We start from the raw sequence: 19,140 nt of genomic DNA on the forward strand, positions 1-19,140 counted from the left end.
ATAAGAAATAAATCCAAATAACGCATGTATTTTATTTTTATTATCTTTAATTTCATGTAACTCTTACTTTAAACAACCATCTTCGCACAGATGTTTGTAGTTGCAGAGGCTGTTGAAGTTCAACTCTAGCTTCGTATGTGGGAAAACTACAACTCCCATGAAGCAAAGCGTGACGCAACGGATACGTCCCCCAAGGTGGTTTAGTCCATTCCGTAAAACGAACCAACGCTCTCTGTCAAAGTTATTCTTTCACAGTTTAGCTGTAGTCTTTTCTCTAAAGACGTCTTTATTTATTTGTTTATTACAGACATGTCTGAACTCTTTGTGACCCCTTCACTTCATCATGGACTCGTCTCTTCCGTGACGTTTAGCCGGCTAACGTTTGCCGCTCATGGGAAATGAAGTTCGTTACAGGCTATCAAACGTAAATATTCAACGACAGTATGTCTTTTCTTAAAATCTGACAAACTACTTTGAACACACAAATCAAGGAATATAACATGTGGTTGAGAAATTCTCCGTTTTAAGGCTGGATTCTGGTTATTAGCGTCTTTTTCCTACTTGTGGAACTCCACCCGGAAGTTCCGGTTTCACTTCGGCTGTGTCCGGTTTGTGTCAGTCGCCCGTGGTTGCTCCACATGCTACAACATGCTGTTTGGTAGTAAGATTACTTTAACTCTGATTTTATGAAGTCGGTTTGTAGTTTCGCCACTGAACTGTTCAAATCCAGGAGAGTTCACTGCTCAGCTGCGGTTTGCCGGCTCCAAACAGACATGTGTAAAGAGCTGAAGACTCCAGTGCTGCGTTTACTGCCTCCGACCTGCAACGGGCCGAGTGTCGAGAACAACCTCACAGGTACATGTCAGTCACAGGACTGATGGCTGTCTGTGGTGCTTTATCAGATCTGGAAAGATTTACAGAAATACTGTGAGTGTGCGTGTTAACACCTGGTTCATGGCTTCCATTGAGTCATTGGGTCATTGGGTCATTGGTGACTTTGCACACAGAGCTAAGAGCAAATGTAGTGGTTAGTTCACTTACTTACTAAAATACAGAAAGCTGCATATGGATAAACTCCTGGTTTTACATAAGGTGGTTAAATCAGCTCCATGTTTACCAGATGTTTCCAAAACATTCAACAGAACTTGGGTTTGCTGCTGTTTTCAGCACAAATATGAATGTTTTTTTCAAAATAATAAAACAAAGTTATGTTTCAAAACATTTTATTGCTACTAACATTGTCTCTGTGTGTGTTTAAGATTTTGTTTCCCTTATTTTTAATTTAGTAACTAATTCAGACTAATGAAAGAAAAATCAGTTTGTTAGTAGTGTACTCTTAAGACTATCATTTAATTTCTTAGACTTTTCCTTGAATATTGAGTTTGTGTACTTCTACCAAACATGTACCCAAACTTAGAAATGAGGGCATCATCGATATTTGAATCTTGAATCAAACCGGTTAATGGATGTTATCTTCTGATATATGATGAACAAAACTGTTCACAGATGTGGATGAAGTATCCACATATTTTTTTGTTGATTAATAATTTGCAAGAAAAACAGGCAACAACTGCCTTAAAATATTAAGAGATTTAAAAACAAACTGCTGTGAATAATGAACTGTGTCATACTTTTATCACAAAAACCCCTTAATTTTCATCATTTAACAGCTGCAAATAAGACATCTCCTACTTTACTGGGACTGTGAATCAGCTACAGTGTAGAAAGTCCACTAATTGATGTAAACATTGCAGTGAGTTACATCAGATTCCTGATCTTCCCGTTGTGTTGTTAAGAGAGAAATGCACATCTACTCTGTAAAAATCAACATGATGTAAAACTAGTGTAAAGTCAGTTGTACAAACCTTGGTCTTACTTTTTTAAATTTACATCATAGGCAGTGAAAATGGATTTTAATGGTTAATCTGAGCTGGAAAAAAGAATGTTTCTGTAAATGTACAAATATTTTATTGGAGTTTTGATATTGGAGGTTGATAATATAAATCCCAGAGAGTTTGTCTTTATTTTTCTGGCTGTGATCAAGAAAACCAAACATTTTTTCAGTTTCACAGAAAACTCATTTTAATTTCTGGAAATAATACAGGCAGATAGAGCCTTCCAAAAATCTCTTGTGGAAACATCACAAAAGACAATTTTTATGCAAATGTTTGTTGTATTAAGAGATTTGAAAAGTAAGTGACAGGTTATCAACACTCAGCCCAGTGAGCTTTTTCATATATGGTTGAATAAAATCACTGTTTTTATTTTTGCTTTACAAAAAGAAATCTCTGCATGCCATTAAAGTACAAGAGTAAAAGTACTCCACTATAAAAACGCTGTATTTTAAACAATGTCAAATTTGATGGATTCCTATGGTTTGTAACATGTTATGTTAGCAACAAACCTGTTTCAGCATTGGACGTGAAAGAACCTGAATCTGTAGTAAAAGTAACGAGTATGATGTCGTTTGGGTTTGTAGCCAATCTGTGTGTAACTGAAGCACATTTGTTGAGAAAGGAATTAAATGAAAAACCTTTAGTTAATTCATCCGTGGCAGACCTTCATCATCCCAGTGACCTTTTACACTTACAATAACTGAAGTGAACATTATCACATGAATATTGTGCATCAGCACTAAACTTAAACTGGAAGCTGAAGAGACACAAGGATCATTCTGCTATTACGGTGGCTGCAGATTGTTGTGCTGTAAACCTGTGTTGTCTCACACTGGCAGGTGTTTCTGACTTTGTCCAACCTATTTATATTAAGATGTGCAGGCTAAATAATCTCTCTGTTATAATGCAGCACAAGCTACAGCCCTGACATGATGATAGAGGTGAATCAAGACCTCAGTGAAACAGTTTCAGCACACTGCTGTACACTGCTGTATTAGACTGCATTCATTTAACTCAGTCAAAAGACTATAGATATAAACTGATGATGTGAGGCTGGGTTCTCTTTTCTGACACTTTGTAAAACTAACAGGTGATAAATTAAGCAAGTAAATACTGTTAGAAGCATTAACTCCTGCATCATAATAAATGTTCTAGCCTCCCTCCTTGTTCCTGTCCTTGCTATGGACTCGGTCTCATTGTTTTTCCAGATGGTGCTGAAATCCTGAGGTGCACGGTTAAGGCTCTGAAGGAAGGCCGTGTTGTTGCTGTGCCCACTGACACCATCTATGGCCTGGCCTGCCTCGCCCAGAACTCTGAAGCCATCAGAAGAACGTATGACATCAAAGGCCGAAATGGGCAGAAACCACTGGCGATTTGTGTTGGAGAAATTCAGGATATCTACAGGTAAGAGGGTCTCTGCTGTTGTACCACTGTATCACTGACGTTTCTAATTGAGCTACAGTTCAAATGCATTTTTTTTAAATACCAGTGGCAACTGTTGTGTTTTGGTGTCAGCTTCACACATGTGATGGTTTCTTTCTAGACCTGCTATCTTGCATAAACATATTAGTCATACAGAGACGAGTCACACAGAAGAGGCAGAGATTCATCTCATCGCACTAACAAGACACATTTTACATTTTGAGTGACAAGCACACCTGCTGTCACAGAAATACACCAGCGTTCATTAATTCATTTGCAAAGTGGTAAAAGAAATCCACAAAGTAGTTCTGCTATACGATGGTACTGTTTAAAAGCAGTTTGATGGGTTTCTGAGCTAATGATCCACAGTCCCAGCTGTTCAGAAAGCTGTTTCTCTGAGCTCAGGTACTGTAAAGTGAAGGTAAAGAAAGAGCTGCTCGGCGACCTGCTGCCCGGTCCTGTCACTCTGGTGTTTGAAAGATCTGATGTGCTGAACGCAGATCTCAACCCATTTACTTCGGTGAGTTCACTGAATGTTACTCCAAAGAAAATATAAAAAGAAATGGGCGATAAATCAATGTCAGCCATCTGTTTTCATGTTCACGTGTCCCTCAGCTAGTAGGCGTACGTATCCCAGGCCATGCATTTATGAGGCGCCTTTGCCAGATGTGTGGGGAGCCACTGGCACTTACCAGCGCCAACATCAGCTCACAAACCAGCACGGTGGAAGTACATGTAAGTGGGAAAATGTGGGAAAGGAAACGTATACATGAATTAAAGGCTTTTTTACAGTCCTACAATCATTAGGTGTAAAAATATTTCCCAGTTTCTTTCTTTTGGTTTGAAGACCATGTCTCTGTTTTATCTTAATTTACATAATTTGTTTTTTTATTCATACTGCGATGTTCTTCTGAAGGAGTTCCAGGAGCTCTGGCCCAAACTGGCTGTGGTGGTGGATGGCGGACCAATAGGAGGCCAGAGCCGCCTTGGATCAACAGTGGTTGATTTATCAGTTCTTGGCAAGTACCGCATTATCAGACCTGGCTGGTAAGTTCATGCTGTTAGAGACCCAATTAGCTTTTGAATGCGCAGGAACGTTTTTTCTTTGTATTATTATTTATGTCAGAAAAAACAACAAACCAACTCATAATACCCCCTTAATTATTTAAATTGGTATCAAATGTTGAGCAAATAATTACCTTACTGTACACATTATTGCAGAAAAACTGAGCTGTTGTGTTGGAAGGAGCCGCTTCCATCGAGCACCTGCCAGTGTTTGTTTTACTGCTGTGCTTTCTACTGAAGTAACAGTGTCATCACAATGTACTCCACCACAGAGAGAATGAGCCCCCTGCAGCAGCTGCCAAGATTATTAATCTCCTGTTAACTAGTAAACAAAATGTGGGCAAGCATGTGCAGACAGAATATAGATATTCTGACTATGGAAACATTGATTGATGGACTAATATGACTGTTAGCTGAATATTCCCTTGTTTTCTTAGGAGACTGTACATTAAGTGAGAAATGATCAAATATAACCAGTAAATGAATTTCGTTTTCAGTGCCCTTGCGTCTACGGTCGATGTGCTGGAGCGGAAATATGGACTGTCAGTTCAGCTGAAAGAATGACCCTCTCCACGACACACGACCAGCTCCGACCCAAGGCTTCTTCAAAATGTATGAAGTTATCTTTCTCAGGAAAGACAAGAACACGGGAACTTGAGTCTCAAATCACTAATGACACATTTTGTTCTGGTGACCGTTTTAGGGTCTGAAGTTTTTCATGTCCGCACATTTTTACGTGAACATACAGCTTTATCTTTTTGTATTGGTTCGAGTTATTTAGAGACGTATTTTTATTCATTATGAATCTCATGTATTTATTTTGTCTGCATGTCAAACTGCTTGCAACTGGTAACTTAAACTAAGTTTAAAACACTGATGTCAGAATTGTGTTGGTTAGCACGTGGATTAAGTGGATGTTTGGTTTGAAACTGGAGCATTTTTTAAAATTCCCATCACATGAACTTTTGTTGACAGACTGCAAAACATTGGCACAGTTACAATAAAATGTGTTCTTCTTTTAAGTCCTCATTATGTATAAGATGATATGAGACATAAAGTAGGTTTCTGGAATTCACTTGCAATTGATTGTTCACGGAGTTACAATCAAGAATCGGTTTGTTAAAAAATATCTTTTACTTTAATCTTAATAAACAGCAGTATTTCATTAAAATCGATGTCCTTATATCAGAGTTCATCAGTCAGCGGTACCGGTTGAGACCAGTACCGCCACTGTAAATATCAACTGCTTTTTGTTTTACAACCTTTAGTATAAGTGCCTGACTTGTTTTACTTGCCGATTTACTCTGACACTGAAGTGATCAGTGCTAATCGGCATGCTATAAAAATGTAAATACTAACATCTTGAAGTTTGAGATGATTTTCAGTGCTAGAGCATTTTCTTACAATACAAACATCTGTAACTGAAACCCTATTTAAATATTTTGTATAATTTAAAATAAAACACAAAGCATTAGTTCGACATATTGGGAAATAAACGTACGTGCTTTCTTCACAAGAATTACACGATTGAAGTAGCTATACATCTGATGACTCCAAGCAGTCATTTCACCTGTCCAAATGTGTCTCCAACACATAACCCTTTACAGAACTACGTCATTTCAAGTTTCACGTTATGTACAATATAAATGTGAGATGTATATTCTAACTACGGAGCTGCTAGTAGGTGTGTTTGTTTTTATTCTTACCTGGAGCTCAGACTAGTTTCCCTGTTAACTGCTGAGTGTATCCTCATATTGTTAGGAGTGGTATCGATCACCTGTTTGCTAGAGAGAATAAAAATATTTCCAAATGCTCATCATTACTTTTTTCTCTCACAAGTGTGCACAAATATTTGTACACACAGAAACTTGCACACCTGGTCAAATTAAAAGGAAATGCAAGTCTATATGAACTCTCGTCTATACTGATAAACTTCTACATTCGCTCTGCCTCCATGTGTACACACATTTGACTAGAGCATGCTGTTTGAAGTCAATTTGATGAAAGGTCACATGAGCCATTGCTCCTTCTCTTTGTTGAACTGCTCCACCCAGCGGCGCGTCAGATCCAGGTAGTGATCAGGGCCATGTGGCTGATAGTCCAAGTACACACGGGTCACTGTTTTTTTAGGCACAGCCCTCTCTATCTGTGTCCCCTCATGCCATTCGTTGAAGGATGTGATAGTGACAATCTCTGGACGCACATTCAGTGCTGCCTGCAGAGCTGTCTCATAATAACGGCCGTTCACCCGGTTGCGTGTGTTGTGGTTGTTCCACGGCCGGATGCTGGTGTCAATATAACCAGGACCCACGCTGGGGATAAAAAGGAGATTGTTGCCATCACAGAAAGCTTTGATGGCCTTCCAGTTTTGGTGAGAGGAACCAAATGAGAAGCCGTTGGAGGCAAAATAGGTGTACATGCCATCAAATCCACCTGCAAGAATGTCGTGTTTGTGGCGCTCCTCCACAATCAGGGCAATGAAAATGGAGTCGTAGGCTGAGCCGCGCACACTGTGGGAACCAGTGGGAGTCAAAAATTCAGACCAGGACTCCGGAGGAGTTAGGTAGGAGTCATAGATGTAAAACATAGGAAGACTCTTCCCTGTGCTGGAAGTAAATTTGTAGAAGGCTCCGTGGTCACCATACCTTTTAAAGAGAAAATACAAATAGAAGGATTAATGTGGATTAATGGATTATTAATGAACTAAGTGAAGAGCATTCAATATTAGAAGATGCAGTAATGTGATCACTTTTTCAAGACTAATGGAAAGATAGTGACCACAGATAGCATTAAAAATCTGTTCTAAAGGGTTAATCCCCTGAAGAGAGTTCCACATCGTTACGTATATTCTGCTTCAGGTTGACAGTAAAATAATAACAGTGAAAAGCTGATGTTAAACACTGACATAATTCATCTTCAGGGAAGCACAAATCAGCTTTCTAGGGCATATTTTTACATTTCCTGGAAACAAGTGGATGTTTTGGCACTGACGAGCCTTAATTGAATCATCTTGTGAAGATTAAAGCATTTATATAGAAGATCTATATATAAGATTTAAATCATATATATAGATCTTCTATATGTGTTTATATGTCTACACCTCTGAGTCATGCAGCTCCTTCATAACTTCAGTAGAACCCTGTTTGTCATAGTACATTAGACCTCATTAGGAATGATTTTTATCTTCACTACCTGTATCACAAAGTCAGCCTTTACTCACAAGGACTAAGACTCTCTTGATATTCATCTACAACGCCCCACTGGCACAGCTCTATTTACTCAGGTCCCTTCTGTTGTTTAAATCTTACAACTACAGCTACACCCGTGCCTTCTGTAGCCACAGCTTCTCCACCCTCTAACCATCTAACCAGTAGTGCCAAAGATTCAAGACCTTCTCTACCTGAGCAGAAGCTTCTTCCCTCAACCTGCGTAGCTCCTTTTCATCTTAAGAATCAAAAGATAAATTCCTTTGTGTATGGAAAACTGAGCGTGACAGTTGTCCCCTTTTCAGAGCAACCCCAATACTAAAGGCTGGAAAAAATGGCTTTTGCTTAAAAAACTCATTCATAAGTCATGAAACTGGCCTTATTTGATCTGAAATGCTTTCTGGAAGTATTTCTGTTTTGTAACTGTTCTTTCAATTATGCATTGAATCTTAATGCTTTTCTATTTGAGCTGACACAGGATGGAGGAAAGCAGCCAGGGAAGTGCCTACCTGTCAATGATGTACTTGACGTTGTCGTGGACGCTCTGGTCATTTCGTCCTCTGTATGGTTGGATGTGAAATGCAACCTGGGAAAAGACAGACACACGCTTTGTTGTTCTCCATTCATCATATTACTGTCATAACAAAGACACTCAGTCAGCACATACAGATGACCTTAGCAAGCATTGACTACAAATCAGGGGGATCTCAGGGGACACGTCTCCGAGAGTTCTCAAAGTTTGAGAAGTAGCAAGGAAGAAAACAGCTCGATAAGATGCTTATGATATCATAGTGAAAGGTTATTTCAGCTAACCTGACTGTTGATTCTTTCCCAAAAATTTTTAATTCTGAAAAAACAAGTTGCTCATGCAGCATTTTGAAGGAGCAGAGCAGACACCAGACACCTGGTTTCACTGCAGTATTACAGATGACTTTATTTGTTTACAGATTTTCTAAAAACCTCCAATGGCAAAGCCAATTGCTCAGATCCTTCTGGATTCATTTTCTCATCATTCTGTCACTGTAGAAGATGTTTTTCACCCCAAATAGTTCCCCGCTCGACACATTTCTAATGCTCAGTTAATAGCTCTGTTAGGAATGGCTGTTTGCAATTGATGAGCGAAAGCAGCAGAGGAACAAGGGACCTGAAGTGACATGTACACAAAAAGTTAAATATTTTAAGGCAAAGCCAGAGAATTCAGTGACTTTGAATAATGTATGACCAAACTAAAACACTTTTCTTCTCCAGCAGAGTACTCGAGGGGAACAATGTGAAGGAAAATGGCTTTTTAAGATGATGGAGCAATGGATGTAAGAAGTCGTACGTTTAGGTGACATGTGTTGACTGAGCCTACAACGTATAACTGCTTTTATCCCTCCTGCTTTAAATATGGTATAAACCAAGTGTAAGCCTGAATCTACATCAGTATTTTGCCTACAAAGCAGTGAATATCTAGTATTTAATCAAAGAGGATGTTTGCATAGTTTGTGCAATGCATTTAATCATTGTTAGATTTTGGCATAGTTTGACAATTGTCTATTTAAATAGTTTGGCAAAGTATTTCTGTGGGTTCATTGGCAGCAACAATAAAGAGTGTCACTACGACATGGGTGTTCTAATGGATAAAGTTATGTTTAGAGTACACCATCGCCTAGCAAATATTTGCATCAGAATAATAGTGCTATTTATATATACTATACTAATTTGATAGTGTAAAGGTGCTTGCAAAATATCAGTTTCAAGAAAGAGAGAACGATCTTGCCATTCAAGTACATCACAGCCTGGAATCAGTACTTTGAAAAGCAGAACTCACTGGACTTCTAGTGAAGTAACCGACCAGTGAAGTGAGATTGAATATGAACCTACTGTTTATATAAAACGGTTGGAATTGATATTAGAAGATATAAAGCAACATAATTACCATTCACAGAGGATGAGAGAACGCTGCTATGCTTCCCTGTTCACTGCAGCAGAGTGCAGGTCACTAGAAAATTCAACTCATTTTGCAAACACACTGGCCCGTAACGTTTTGGTAATTTAGAAGTAAATGAGACAGAGTTGAGGCATTTTAATACCTCATAAACATCGACAAGGCTGGAACAACTCCAGCATGATTTATGCTGAGCAGAGTGGAATTTAGTGCCATGTCATGCAGAAAGCACAGAGGGAAGGATGTGCGCCAACATGAAGACAAAAGTCCAGACCTTTAGAACAATTAGATCAATTTCAACAAAGCTATTCAAGAATATTACTTCCCTCTGTGGCCAAAGTCAATATACTGTAAGGTCACAAAAGCCTGAGCATAGCCACATTGTGCATCTGTAAACATGACTGTGTGCCCCTGGGTAATATCCCCCCATGAACATGCAGCTACATGGCCTACTTACTAGACTACTACTTTTATAGCCCCTCAGGGTTCAGACTGTTCAGAGAGGCAAACTGAGTCACGGGACCCCTGATGTTTCTTTCCCCACTGCTCCCTCACTCGTGCACCAAGCTTCCAGTTCCTCCTGATCTTGTCCCCACCAAACCACCCCCACCCTCCCCTGGGCAGAAGGTCTATTTCAGCTTCTCTTCAAGCTGGGGTCGAGCAGCAGCACCACAGTGGAGGCTTCATGTGATCTGCTCTCCAATCCATGAGCTCTGTGTGGGTGCTACTCAAATGCTGCTCAACTTATATAATAAAAAGTACATTGCTTTCTTTTGTAGTGTTAGCCTGAACGGTGTGTTTTTAGCTCTGTGTGGTGGGACTGCTTTTTAAGTTTGATCTGCTTCTGTTTCCATTCATCTCAATTATGACTGAAATATGCAATTATGGCTAAAAGTTCATTTAGTGTATGTTTCTTATCTAAAGCTCCATAGACATAGTTTGAGAGTATATAACTTATCCACTTCAAGGCTGCATTGCAAGCGAGGCAAATTAGGCAATTGCCCTGATATCAATGAGGCCCATAAAGCATGCAATGCAGTTTTCAGTCATTTGTATCAAAGGGACATTTTAAAACACATTTTCATGTTTTTGTTCTGTATGGCTGTAGGGCATGAAGTGGAAAATTTACTCTGTTTGTTACTAATGTTCCTTTACAATTCAAGAAGAAAGCACTGTCCGGGGAAACACAAAGAGGGTATTTTACACTGTAATATCTTGGAAGATATCCATCTAATCTTTTAAATGCAGACTATAGTAAAGCCCAATATCACCTTGAGATATACATTTGAATACATTTTTGCAGAGTGTTTTCAACATACACTGGACAAGCCATGAACTCGTTGGTCATATACACAAACTTATTCAATAAGATGCAATGTTAGGTGACTAACCTATCATGATCTGCATAACTTATTGCAACTCCACGCTGAGCTATATTCTCTTGTCCAGGCTAGTTTTAAGTGATCTAATCAACTTTGAAACTATTTCACAATTCCATGATGCCAAATATTAACAATGAGCATGACTGAAAAACTCTTCATCTTCTGAAACACGACATTATCATATTTCGATCGACCATATGATTCACTCTGACTTTTAATTAGTTTGTATTAGAGTTGAAAATCTCACTCCATTAATTGACTGATACAGAATCAGCAACGAGAAATGTATTTTATTTTTGCAGCCAAATCTCCAACGTTGTCTCGTTTCACTTTTTCAAATTTGAGAAGAATTTGAGGATAAATGCATTTGGAGTCCTGGTAGTGGAGGGGTTCAAACTTAATTTAGTTTAGGGAACCATGATAGGTTAATCCAGCCATTAATCTTGAAAATTAATTAATGCCATATCCATGCCCCATTGAGCTACATAAAACCACTGCAAAGACGTATTCACAGTCTGCCTTTAATTGCTCTGTCAAGCAGTTAGTTACAAAAGGAGCCCAGCTCTGTGTAACTCATCTCCTAGAGTACCACTATGATTAACATGACAAGACGAAGATGGACTTTATAAATAATAAGATAGAAATTATATGAATAAAACATTAATGTGTGTTTAAGAGAAGCAGGAATATCCAAAGAGTTCATTATCACCTATGTTTTCCTAACCCTATTTCTGTAGCTTTTCAGAAACACAACATTTTAATGAAACTACACACTAGGATTTTCAATGACCTGATGTTTCAAAACCAAGCTGCTCTTGCCTTCTCAAGTATTTCTCAGATTAGCTGGTAGCTCCCTGGGTGCTAAAATCAGATTTCAGATTTGTGTTTCCTGAATGCAGAGCTGATACATTTCTGGCTGTTGCAGTTGCTACTGTGGGGCCATCTGTCCTCCTCACTTGGGTTTCCCTCCCTCCTTTTAGTCTGCATTTCAGTGGAAAACAGCACAGAAATTACTTAAGTTTTCTTTAGAAAATTAGTGTTAGGGTTCCAAATCATTGGAGCCAAGGTTCTTTACCTTGTCAGCAATTTACTGAGATTATGCAAGAAACACTTCAAAGATAAATGTCCTTCTGCATAGAGGGGGTGGGAAGAGTTCATCAAAACAAGGGGAACTCGAAGAGGATGCTTAGAAATACTCAACATGCTGCAGTGCACATAATTTTATTCTAAAGCTTTGTATGCCCTGATGTGTGACTTTGATCTTCTAAGTGTTTTTAGAAAGACACAGTGATTAGCAGTTATTTTTTTTTATGTCAGTGAGATACTGAAATGTTCATTGTTGATTTGCAAAAAGCTTGTCATGGTGCATATTTTCACATGCTCCCACCACAGTGTTTAAGAAAATGTCACGCTTGCTGGGTCACCGATGACAATAAGGCATGGCATTAAGTTCAGTCTATTAGCTTCTTTCCTGACAGCAATAGATGCAAAAACCTCATCAGCCCAGCGTTGCATGTCTAATCCTGCTGTTCTTGTTGTACCCTTGCAGAGATACATTATTTCTCTGCCTGGAGCCAAACTGCAGTATAAATAAATGTGATATCAAATGTGACAGGCTGGCCTGACAAACCTAATGCCTATCATCAAAGTTGTTTACAGAGACAAGGCCAATATGTGTCACATCGCTGCTGGAAAATAAATTCTCCCCATCTTCACATCAGGATACAAACTGGATGATAATGAGTTGCTTTGGAATTATTATCCTTACAGTTACTTTGCTTTGTGCAGTAATTAACCTTGCTGATACTTTCTGCAAGTAGTAAATACAACTTCTTCCATGGGTCATTGACTTGTCAGTGATGGATTATTTTTGGTCCTTTACTTATGTCATTAAGCTTAAATACATGTTTAGCCTGCTGACCTTAGCACAGATATACAGTATATTTGGCTGCTAACAGTCTGGATGTCCATTGTTACCAAAAAGAAGATAAAATGCAGATTCATCTGACCACAGGACATGTTTCCATTGGCTTTCTGTCCAGAATTGATGTATGACTTACACATTGTATAACAGAGTTTAATTTAGCATTTCTGGACACAGGGACGGGCTATGTTTAGTGCTCACGGTTTATTAAATACTCAAAGCCCTTATGGTTATAATATTTATCACAGTATCATAATTTCTCATGCAGTACCACCTGAGGCCTCACAAAATCGTGCACATTAAACAGTAATGAGAATTTTCACAATATTATGTACTATAGACAGGCAAAGACCTAAATTCTTGAGATGCATTACTTTTTAACTGAGTGACAAGTCTCTCACGAATTTCGGCACAAAGCAGTGAGCCATGTTTGCTTATATTTACAAAATGCAAGTCAGTGAAAACCCTGAAAACCTTTTTAAGTCCCTTTGGTTAGATAAATCAGAAAACTGGTAAATTACAGTTTTAATTTTACTATGTAAAATTAAGCTAAGCTGCACTTAGCAGGGCAGCTGTCTAATTTTTTTTCTTAAACACACTGCTGTTGATGTATTATTAATGGAATAGGAGTGCTATGACATTGGAACTCTGTAACGTGTCAGTCGCTTATGACATTTTAAACTGTATTGAAAAAAAAAATTAAAATTAACAAACAAACAAACAAACCCCTGTGTAGCATTTGATAAGGACATGCACACACATCTCTTCAACCCTCATTTTGAGAGGATTTTTTTTAGGGGAAATGTTGCAAAGAACCACAAACTCAGGTCACTGTGTCCATTAAAAACAGCTACATCATCAAAGGTGGCGTCTCACATTAAGAGGAAGTGTTACTTGTAAAAGTTTAATAAGCTTTCGATACAGTGACAAGAGGCAGAGGGAGGAACATGGACAGCAGTCATTTTGACTAACATGCCATTTTCCAACCTAATTGGCAACTGGCTGAGTGGTTTTGCTAACCCCCTACCTCGCTGTCCTGCTGATGTACTTCCAAGCCTGTTCAGCCCCCACTGAACAACTGACCCAGCAGCAGCTCTTTGACCCGTATTTCATTCTAATACTAACAATGTCACTGCAGCTGCAAATAATCCTGAGTCATATCCCCAAGTAGCAAAGACAGCTTCATAGGGGAGACAGAATAATAAGTTAAGCTTCAGCAGCTCTAAATCTTACTCCCCATGCAGAGACACAAAGAAAACTGCAGGTTGCACGTATAAAAAATCAGAGCATAATAGCTGGTTTGAAATCAGCATTTTAAGCAGTGCTTCACGCTCTGCTCACCTCTGAAGCATCAAAGATCTCTACCTGTTCTGTCACTGTGCTGTTAGAGTGAGGGGAAGGTGTGAGGTGGAAAAATTGAGAGACAGTGAACAGTCAATCATATTTATATGTTCATAGATCCTCATATTTGTACAACCTTTAAAAAAAAAAAAAAGATACCTCTCCATACACTGGCAACTCACTTTCAAAGTAGGCTACTGTAGTACTACTACTGTAATAGTATATATGGCATGTCACCTGTGGTCCGCTGTAAATGTTTTGTGATTTAGTCAAGTTTTTAGTGTGTGAACGGTTCAGGTTACTGTGTTTAGTCCATTTTTTAAACATAATTCCAGTTGTTTAATTATCGCTTATTGTTCCTTTTTTTATTTTTATGCAACGCAGGTGTTAAAGGTCGTATATAGCTGAATTCAGATAAAAACCAATACAATATTGTTTACGTCTTTCTCTCTGACACACACACACAGCTCTGGTGCCTTTTTTACCTTAAGGCTGTGTCTATATGCAGCATCCAGTACAGCCGATACCAAATCCTCAGCAGGTTCCCCGTTGTCATCGGCCAGGCCGGGAGGATACCAAGACAGGACCAGGACCCCTGGAGAGACAGAAAAAGTAGTCTGATCATCCATCCTGGACAACAAAGCTATGACGTGGTAGACCATTAAAGAGCATCTAGTGCTGAGAACTAATGTCCAAAAGGCATATGAACCTCTAAAAATGTGACCTTATGCATTGTTGAAATGACGACTGACTGAACTTCCTGCTGCTTTTAATAAATGCTGACAATACTGGAGTAGAACCCAGTGCTGATAAACGTCTGCTCTAATTAATCTACAGTGAGCCTTTCATGGAGCCCTTAACACGGTTTTACAGGCACACTTGAGACCATTGAACAACCACACTCAGTTGCACTTTTATTGATCATGCTGTAAAATTTCTGCCGTGGTAATCCATTAGGGTAATTACAGTGCTTATTTTACAGGTACGGTTTGTGGCAAGATGCTGTATGCCTGGATAGGTAATGAGAAAATGGGCTGTTAAGCACAGCAACAGAAAAGCCCCCTGACATACAAACATTAGAGGCAAGACACCCAAACAGAGAGATGAAAAACAACTACAATGACTTTTTCCCTAGCTTTTGTTTTGTCTCTCTTTGTGGTCATTTTGTCTCCGTTTTTCTTTCCATCTTTGTGTTTTGAATCTCTTTGTTCATTTTGTGTCACTTCGTAGTTGTAATGTTGGGATTTTGATTCTTCTTGGGTTTTTGTGAATTGTATCTCTTTGTAGTAATTATATCGTCTCTGATCTTCTAGCATCTCTCTTGTAGTTCAGTTCAGTCATCTATCCGTAGATATATAGAGAACGGCTAATTGTTAGGTAAATGCCTACCTGCCCATCACCCCTATCCTGCACATTAGTGATGCATATGCACCTGTCATCTTAAGACCGTTTGTTATATCTTGTTTTAATAGCAATCTCTCTGCACACGATTGTGGGACAGCTCATAAATTCCAATACAGAAATGCTTGTTCATACTTAAATGCTGGCTGAGAAATAGCTTTATGTCAGCCACAGCCTGGCACTAGAGAGGATCTAGCACATTGGATATGTACTCAGAACTAATTCATTAAATCATGTCTCTGTGGGGACCATTAGATCACAATACCTAACTATGTATTTGTATATTAAGAATATGGCCACTGCTATTAATTTTATTTACAGACCTCTAAAGTGCCAGGGAATCAGTCATCAAGCCAAGTGGAACTACTTGGAGTCTGGCTGGCTGTAGTGTATTAAATAAATTGCTTTAACTAAGAAGCTCTCCCGTGAACCATCTGTCAGGGCCGTGAGGTTTGAGAGGGTTTGGTGGCCTACTCATCATTCCGGATGGTGTACAATAACCTACTGAGTTGCAGGACAGAAACACGAGGGCCTATCATTTGATGGCTGCTGATGGCTGAACACTCAAGCCTGTTACTTGACACCAGGCTCCAGGACTCTGCTGTCTTTTAGAGAAGCGATAGAACTTTTTGAAAAGGCTAAAAACACAAGGTATCTGTTAATATTTCATGAAACATTAAAAAAACTGATGCACACACTTAATTAAACCACATTCTAAAATACCATGCCGGACTTTAGATATTGAGATAGTCATTAAGTTAATTCTACTCATAATTTAGCCTGAAGATGCTGATCTCTTGATAACTGGGGTTTCCAAAGGCATTATCCTGTATGTTGTGCAGGAGAAGACGCAGCAGCAGATATCTGGGGACTTGAGCTGAGCGCGGGGAGCTGTCCAGTGGATGTGTGGTGCTGAAAATGTTTAGTGCAGCTCAAACCAAAAGGAGGCAGCTTTGCGCTTAGAAGCCAGATTTCTGTGCAGCTGCTGAGCATAAACACAGCACTCAGCTCTTTTTCTCTCTCTACCAGAAATTCTCCGAGTGCTCTCTGCATCTTTGAACTGTACCTGCAGCAGATGCTCCGATCTGCTCCATGTGGGACTCCAACACGTCCGGGTCCCTCGAGCTGTACGGGCTGAGTTCGGGGTAGAAACTTGAGCCGATGTCTTCGGGCGGCATGTGTCTCCCTCTCGGGTAACTGGATGCAATCTTGGGGTCCCAGTGTGGCACCAGGATGTGGTCCCAGTGAATGTACTTGCCGTCCATATGCGGGTTGCCGTACCAGATGTAGTAAAAGATATGAACATCATAAAATACAGTCCCCTCGGGGCCGGCATTGGACAATATTGCTTTGGTGTTGCTGCCAGCGGGGCGAGCTTGACCCGGGGACGGGGTGGCGTCACGGGAGACGGAGCGCCGGTCCATCTTTCCTCCTGTCATAGGAAGGAACTCCAAGCCCGGAGCCAGATCCGAGAAGCCGTCACTGGGTTTCAGGGTCCTCAGCCCCATCATGGTCCCAAAGATGAATAGCGTAAATAGAAAGAAGGCTATGCAGGCTTTCCTCCGAAGTCTTGCCATGTTTGACTGGACTGGCAGGAGCTACAAACTGCTCGACCGGGACCAGGAGCGCAAATAAACCGATCCGTGTCCCTTTTCTGCTTCGAGTTCACCTCACAACCTACGAGCTACTCCTTATAGCATCCTGCATGGCAACTACAAATGGCATATCCTTGTGAATGCATAACTGAAAGGCAGTTACATGGTTGCAGCCCAGCCGCAGCACACGACCCAACGCAGTTGGCTGAGGAGGTTTTTAACTTTCTTCTGCAGCCTCGTGTTTTGCATTCTGCTGAGCTGGGTAGTGAGGTAGCCTGTGAGGTTTCACTGCAACAGTCCCACTTCCCCAAAATGCTTGTCCAACTCCACGCGTTGGGAATAATCCAGTAGAGACTAATCAGGTCTTGAAGGAACAGCTAGATTTCCTTTTCAAACGCTGTCACAGTGCGGGTGATCCCGGTGTCAGACGCTTCCCTCCCTGATCTTTCAGCTGCTACACTCCTCCAGCTGGCAGGCTTGTCTCTATCCACCTGACACCGGGCAGATGACCGGCGTCGAGTTCCAAGAGTGATGCTCTCCGGTGATGTCGGAAGGATTTTCCAGCCTTTGTGGTTGGCTGGTTTCTTTATACACGGTGTAGTTTGGTTATCAGAGAGACGGGGCTCGTCTGATCTCTGCTTTGTCTTTTTGCGTGAGGTTGCAGATCAAACAGCGAAGACTGAAAATACAACGTTTAAAATTAACAAAAACGTGTCATACAAATGTCGTCAGGAGATCAAGAGCAGAAATCAGGTTGACTAGACATGTCACTGTGTCTTAGCATAGAGTTTGATACGAGTCTATTAGCTGGACATGCAACATACATTATTATTGTATTGTTTTGAAAGTTAAGTGACTCTGTGACTTGTCCTGAATTGAGTTATACCGACATCTAGTGGGTAGTTTACTGAAAACAGGACTAAACTGTACAATGCTGCTTTCAGGTGCTACTGGAATGATCATTATTTCCCTACTGAAAAACCAGAAACCAAACAATTAGAGTTCCTCCTTAAGATTTTTTTAACTGAAAGCAAGAGATTCCTATAAATTCTTATTTCTTTATTCCGAATGTGAACGAAGTGAGGGACCCTAGGCTGTTTTATCACAACGCAGTGATGTCAAAGTAATGATTTACTATTGCTTCCTTTCTTTTTTTACATTTTAAAACACAAAACAATTTGTAAAAGTTGCGCATGTAGAGCGTCTACTAAAATCACAACAGGCACAAAAGCACATTGGTTTAAGCCAGACTAAAACCCGAACTCTTATAATAATGTAAAGCAGCATTTAGGAGGCTGTGGAAGTACGAAGTAGTTTATATGACTGAAATACAAATACTAGCACAGAGCACAGATTGATCTATTGTTATTTGTTGTCAAATACAAAATCCGACTTTTCCAGTGTGTTTAAAACATTTACCCTCTTATTACACTCTGTCCAATGTGCTGGCAGCCAAATGGACCATAAAATAGCCAATATATAAAACCACATCAATAATGAGCTTTAAGAGCTGCCAAAGTTAGTCTGAAATTCTGACCCGACCCTATTAAAACCAAAGGAGTCTAAAGAGATATAACGTCTATTACTGTCAATAAAATGCTCTTGAATTCCAGTAAAGCATTTTGTTCCAGTAGTCTATGAACCAGATCTGGTGCCATGTGGTCATAAGTGTTGTCTACCTCCACCTGCGCCAAATAGGAGACCTATGCCTGCAAACTGTTTGCAGATTCAGATTTAACTACAAAAACTATTTTTTTCATATTATAAATCGATTTCAAAACGGCAAAATGTTATAAATTAAATATACAGGAATATTTTTCAGCTTCAAACAGGCAAAATACAGAAAATCTGGAATATTATCCTAAAAGGGTTTTGCAAATAAAAAAAATACACAAGCGCCTCAAAACATCTCAACCTCTTATATCCAATCATATATCTTTATATAGAAAATATCACTAGGTTTAAATTGTCCAAAATCT

The 19,140-nt window shown here is 39.6% G+C and overlaps 2 protein-coding genes across 2 annotated transcripts; one reads left to right on the forward strand and one right to left on the reverse strand.

The window, feature by feature from the left end:
- Positions 1-589: 589 nt before the first annotated feature.
- On the forward strand, positions 590-6,198 carry yrdc (yrdC N(6)-threonylcarbamoyltransferase domain containing). The gene is made up of 6 exons (XM_026371254.1): positions 590-855; positions 3,104-3,299; positions 3,723-3,837; positions 3,933-4,052; positions 4,234-4,364; positions 4,880-6,198. The coding sequence occupies exons 1-6, from the start codon at positions 687-689 to the stop codon at positions 4,944-4,946; spliced, it is 798 nt and encodes a 265-aa protein (XP_026227039.1). The 5' UTR covers positions 590-686; the 3' UTR covers positions 4,947-6,198.
- LOC113169667 (glycoprotein endo-alpha-1,2-mannosidase-like protein) lies at positions 5,110-17,158 on the reverse strand. Its single transcript, XM_026371255.1, has 4 exons — positions 16,633-17,158; positions 14,651-14,760; positions 8,098-8,174; positions 5,110-7,027 (listed from the first exon to the last, which is right to left on the reverse strand). The coding sequence occupies exons 1-4, from the start codon at positions 17,141-17,143 to the stop codon at positions 6,391-6,393; spliced, it is 1,335 nt and encodes a 444-aa protein (XP_026227040.1). The 5' UTR covers positions 17,144-17,158; the 3' UTR covers positions 5,110-6,390.
- Positions 17,159-19,140: the final 1,982 nt, after the last annotated feature.

This window comes from Anabas testudineus, chromosome 16 (genome assembly GCF_900324465.2).
Source record: "Anabas testudineus chromosome 16, fAnaTes1.2, whole genome shotgun sequence".
Classification (NCBI taxonomy): Eukaryota; Metazoa; Chordata; class Actinopteri; order Anabantiformes; family Anabantidae; genus Anabas; species Anabas testudineus.

Bases quoted from the DNA above. Each gene is read 5' to 3' on its own strand.
- yrdc (XM_026371254.1), top strand. From the start codon at position 687: ATGAAGTCGGTTTGTAGTTTCGCCACTGAACTGTTCAAATCCAGGAGA. The intron at 3,300-3,722 runs GTAAGAGGGTCT...CTCTGAGCTCAG, and splicing joins GAAATTCAGGATATCTACAG to GTACTGTAAAGTGAAGGTAA. The intron at 4,053-4,233 runs GTAAGTGGGAAA...GTTCTTCTGAAG, and splicing joins CCAGCACGGTGGAAGTACAT to GAGTTCCAGGAGCTCTGGCC.
- LOC113169667 (XM_026371255.1), bottom strand. From the start codon at position 17,143: ATGGCAAGACTTCGGAGGAAAGCCTGCATAGCCTTCTTTCTATTTACG. The intron at 14,761-16,632 runs GTACAGTTCAAA...CTGTCTCTCCAG, and splicing joins GATCGGAGCATCTGCTGCAG to GGGTCCTGGTCCTGTCTTGG. The intron at 8,175-14,650 runs GTAAAAAAGGCA...GTCTTTTCCCAG, and splicing joins CATATAGACACAGCCTTAAG to GTTGCATTTCACATCCAACC.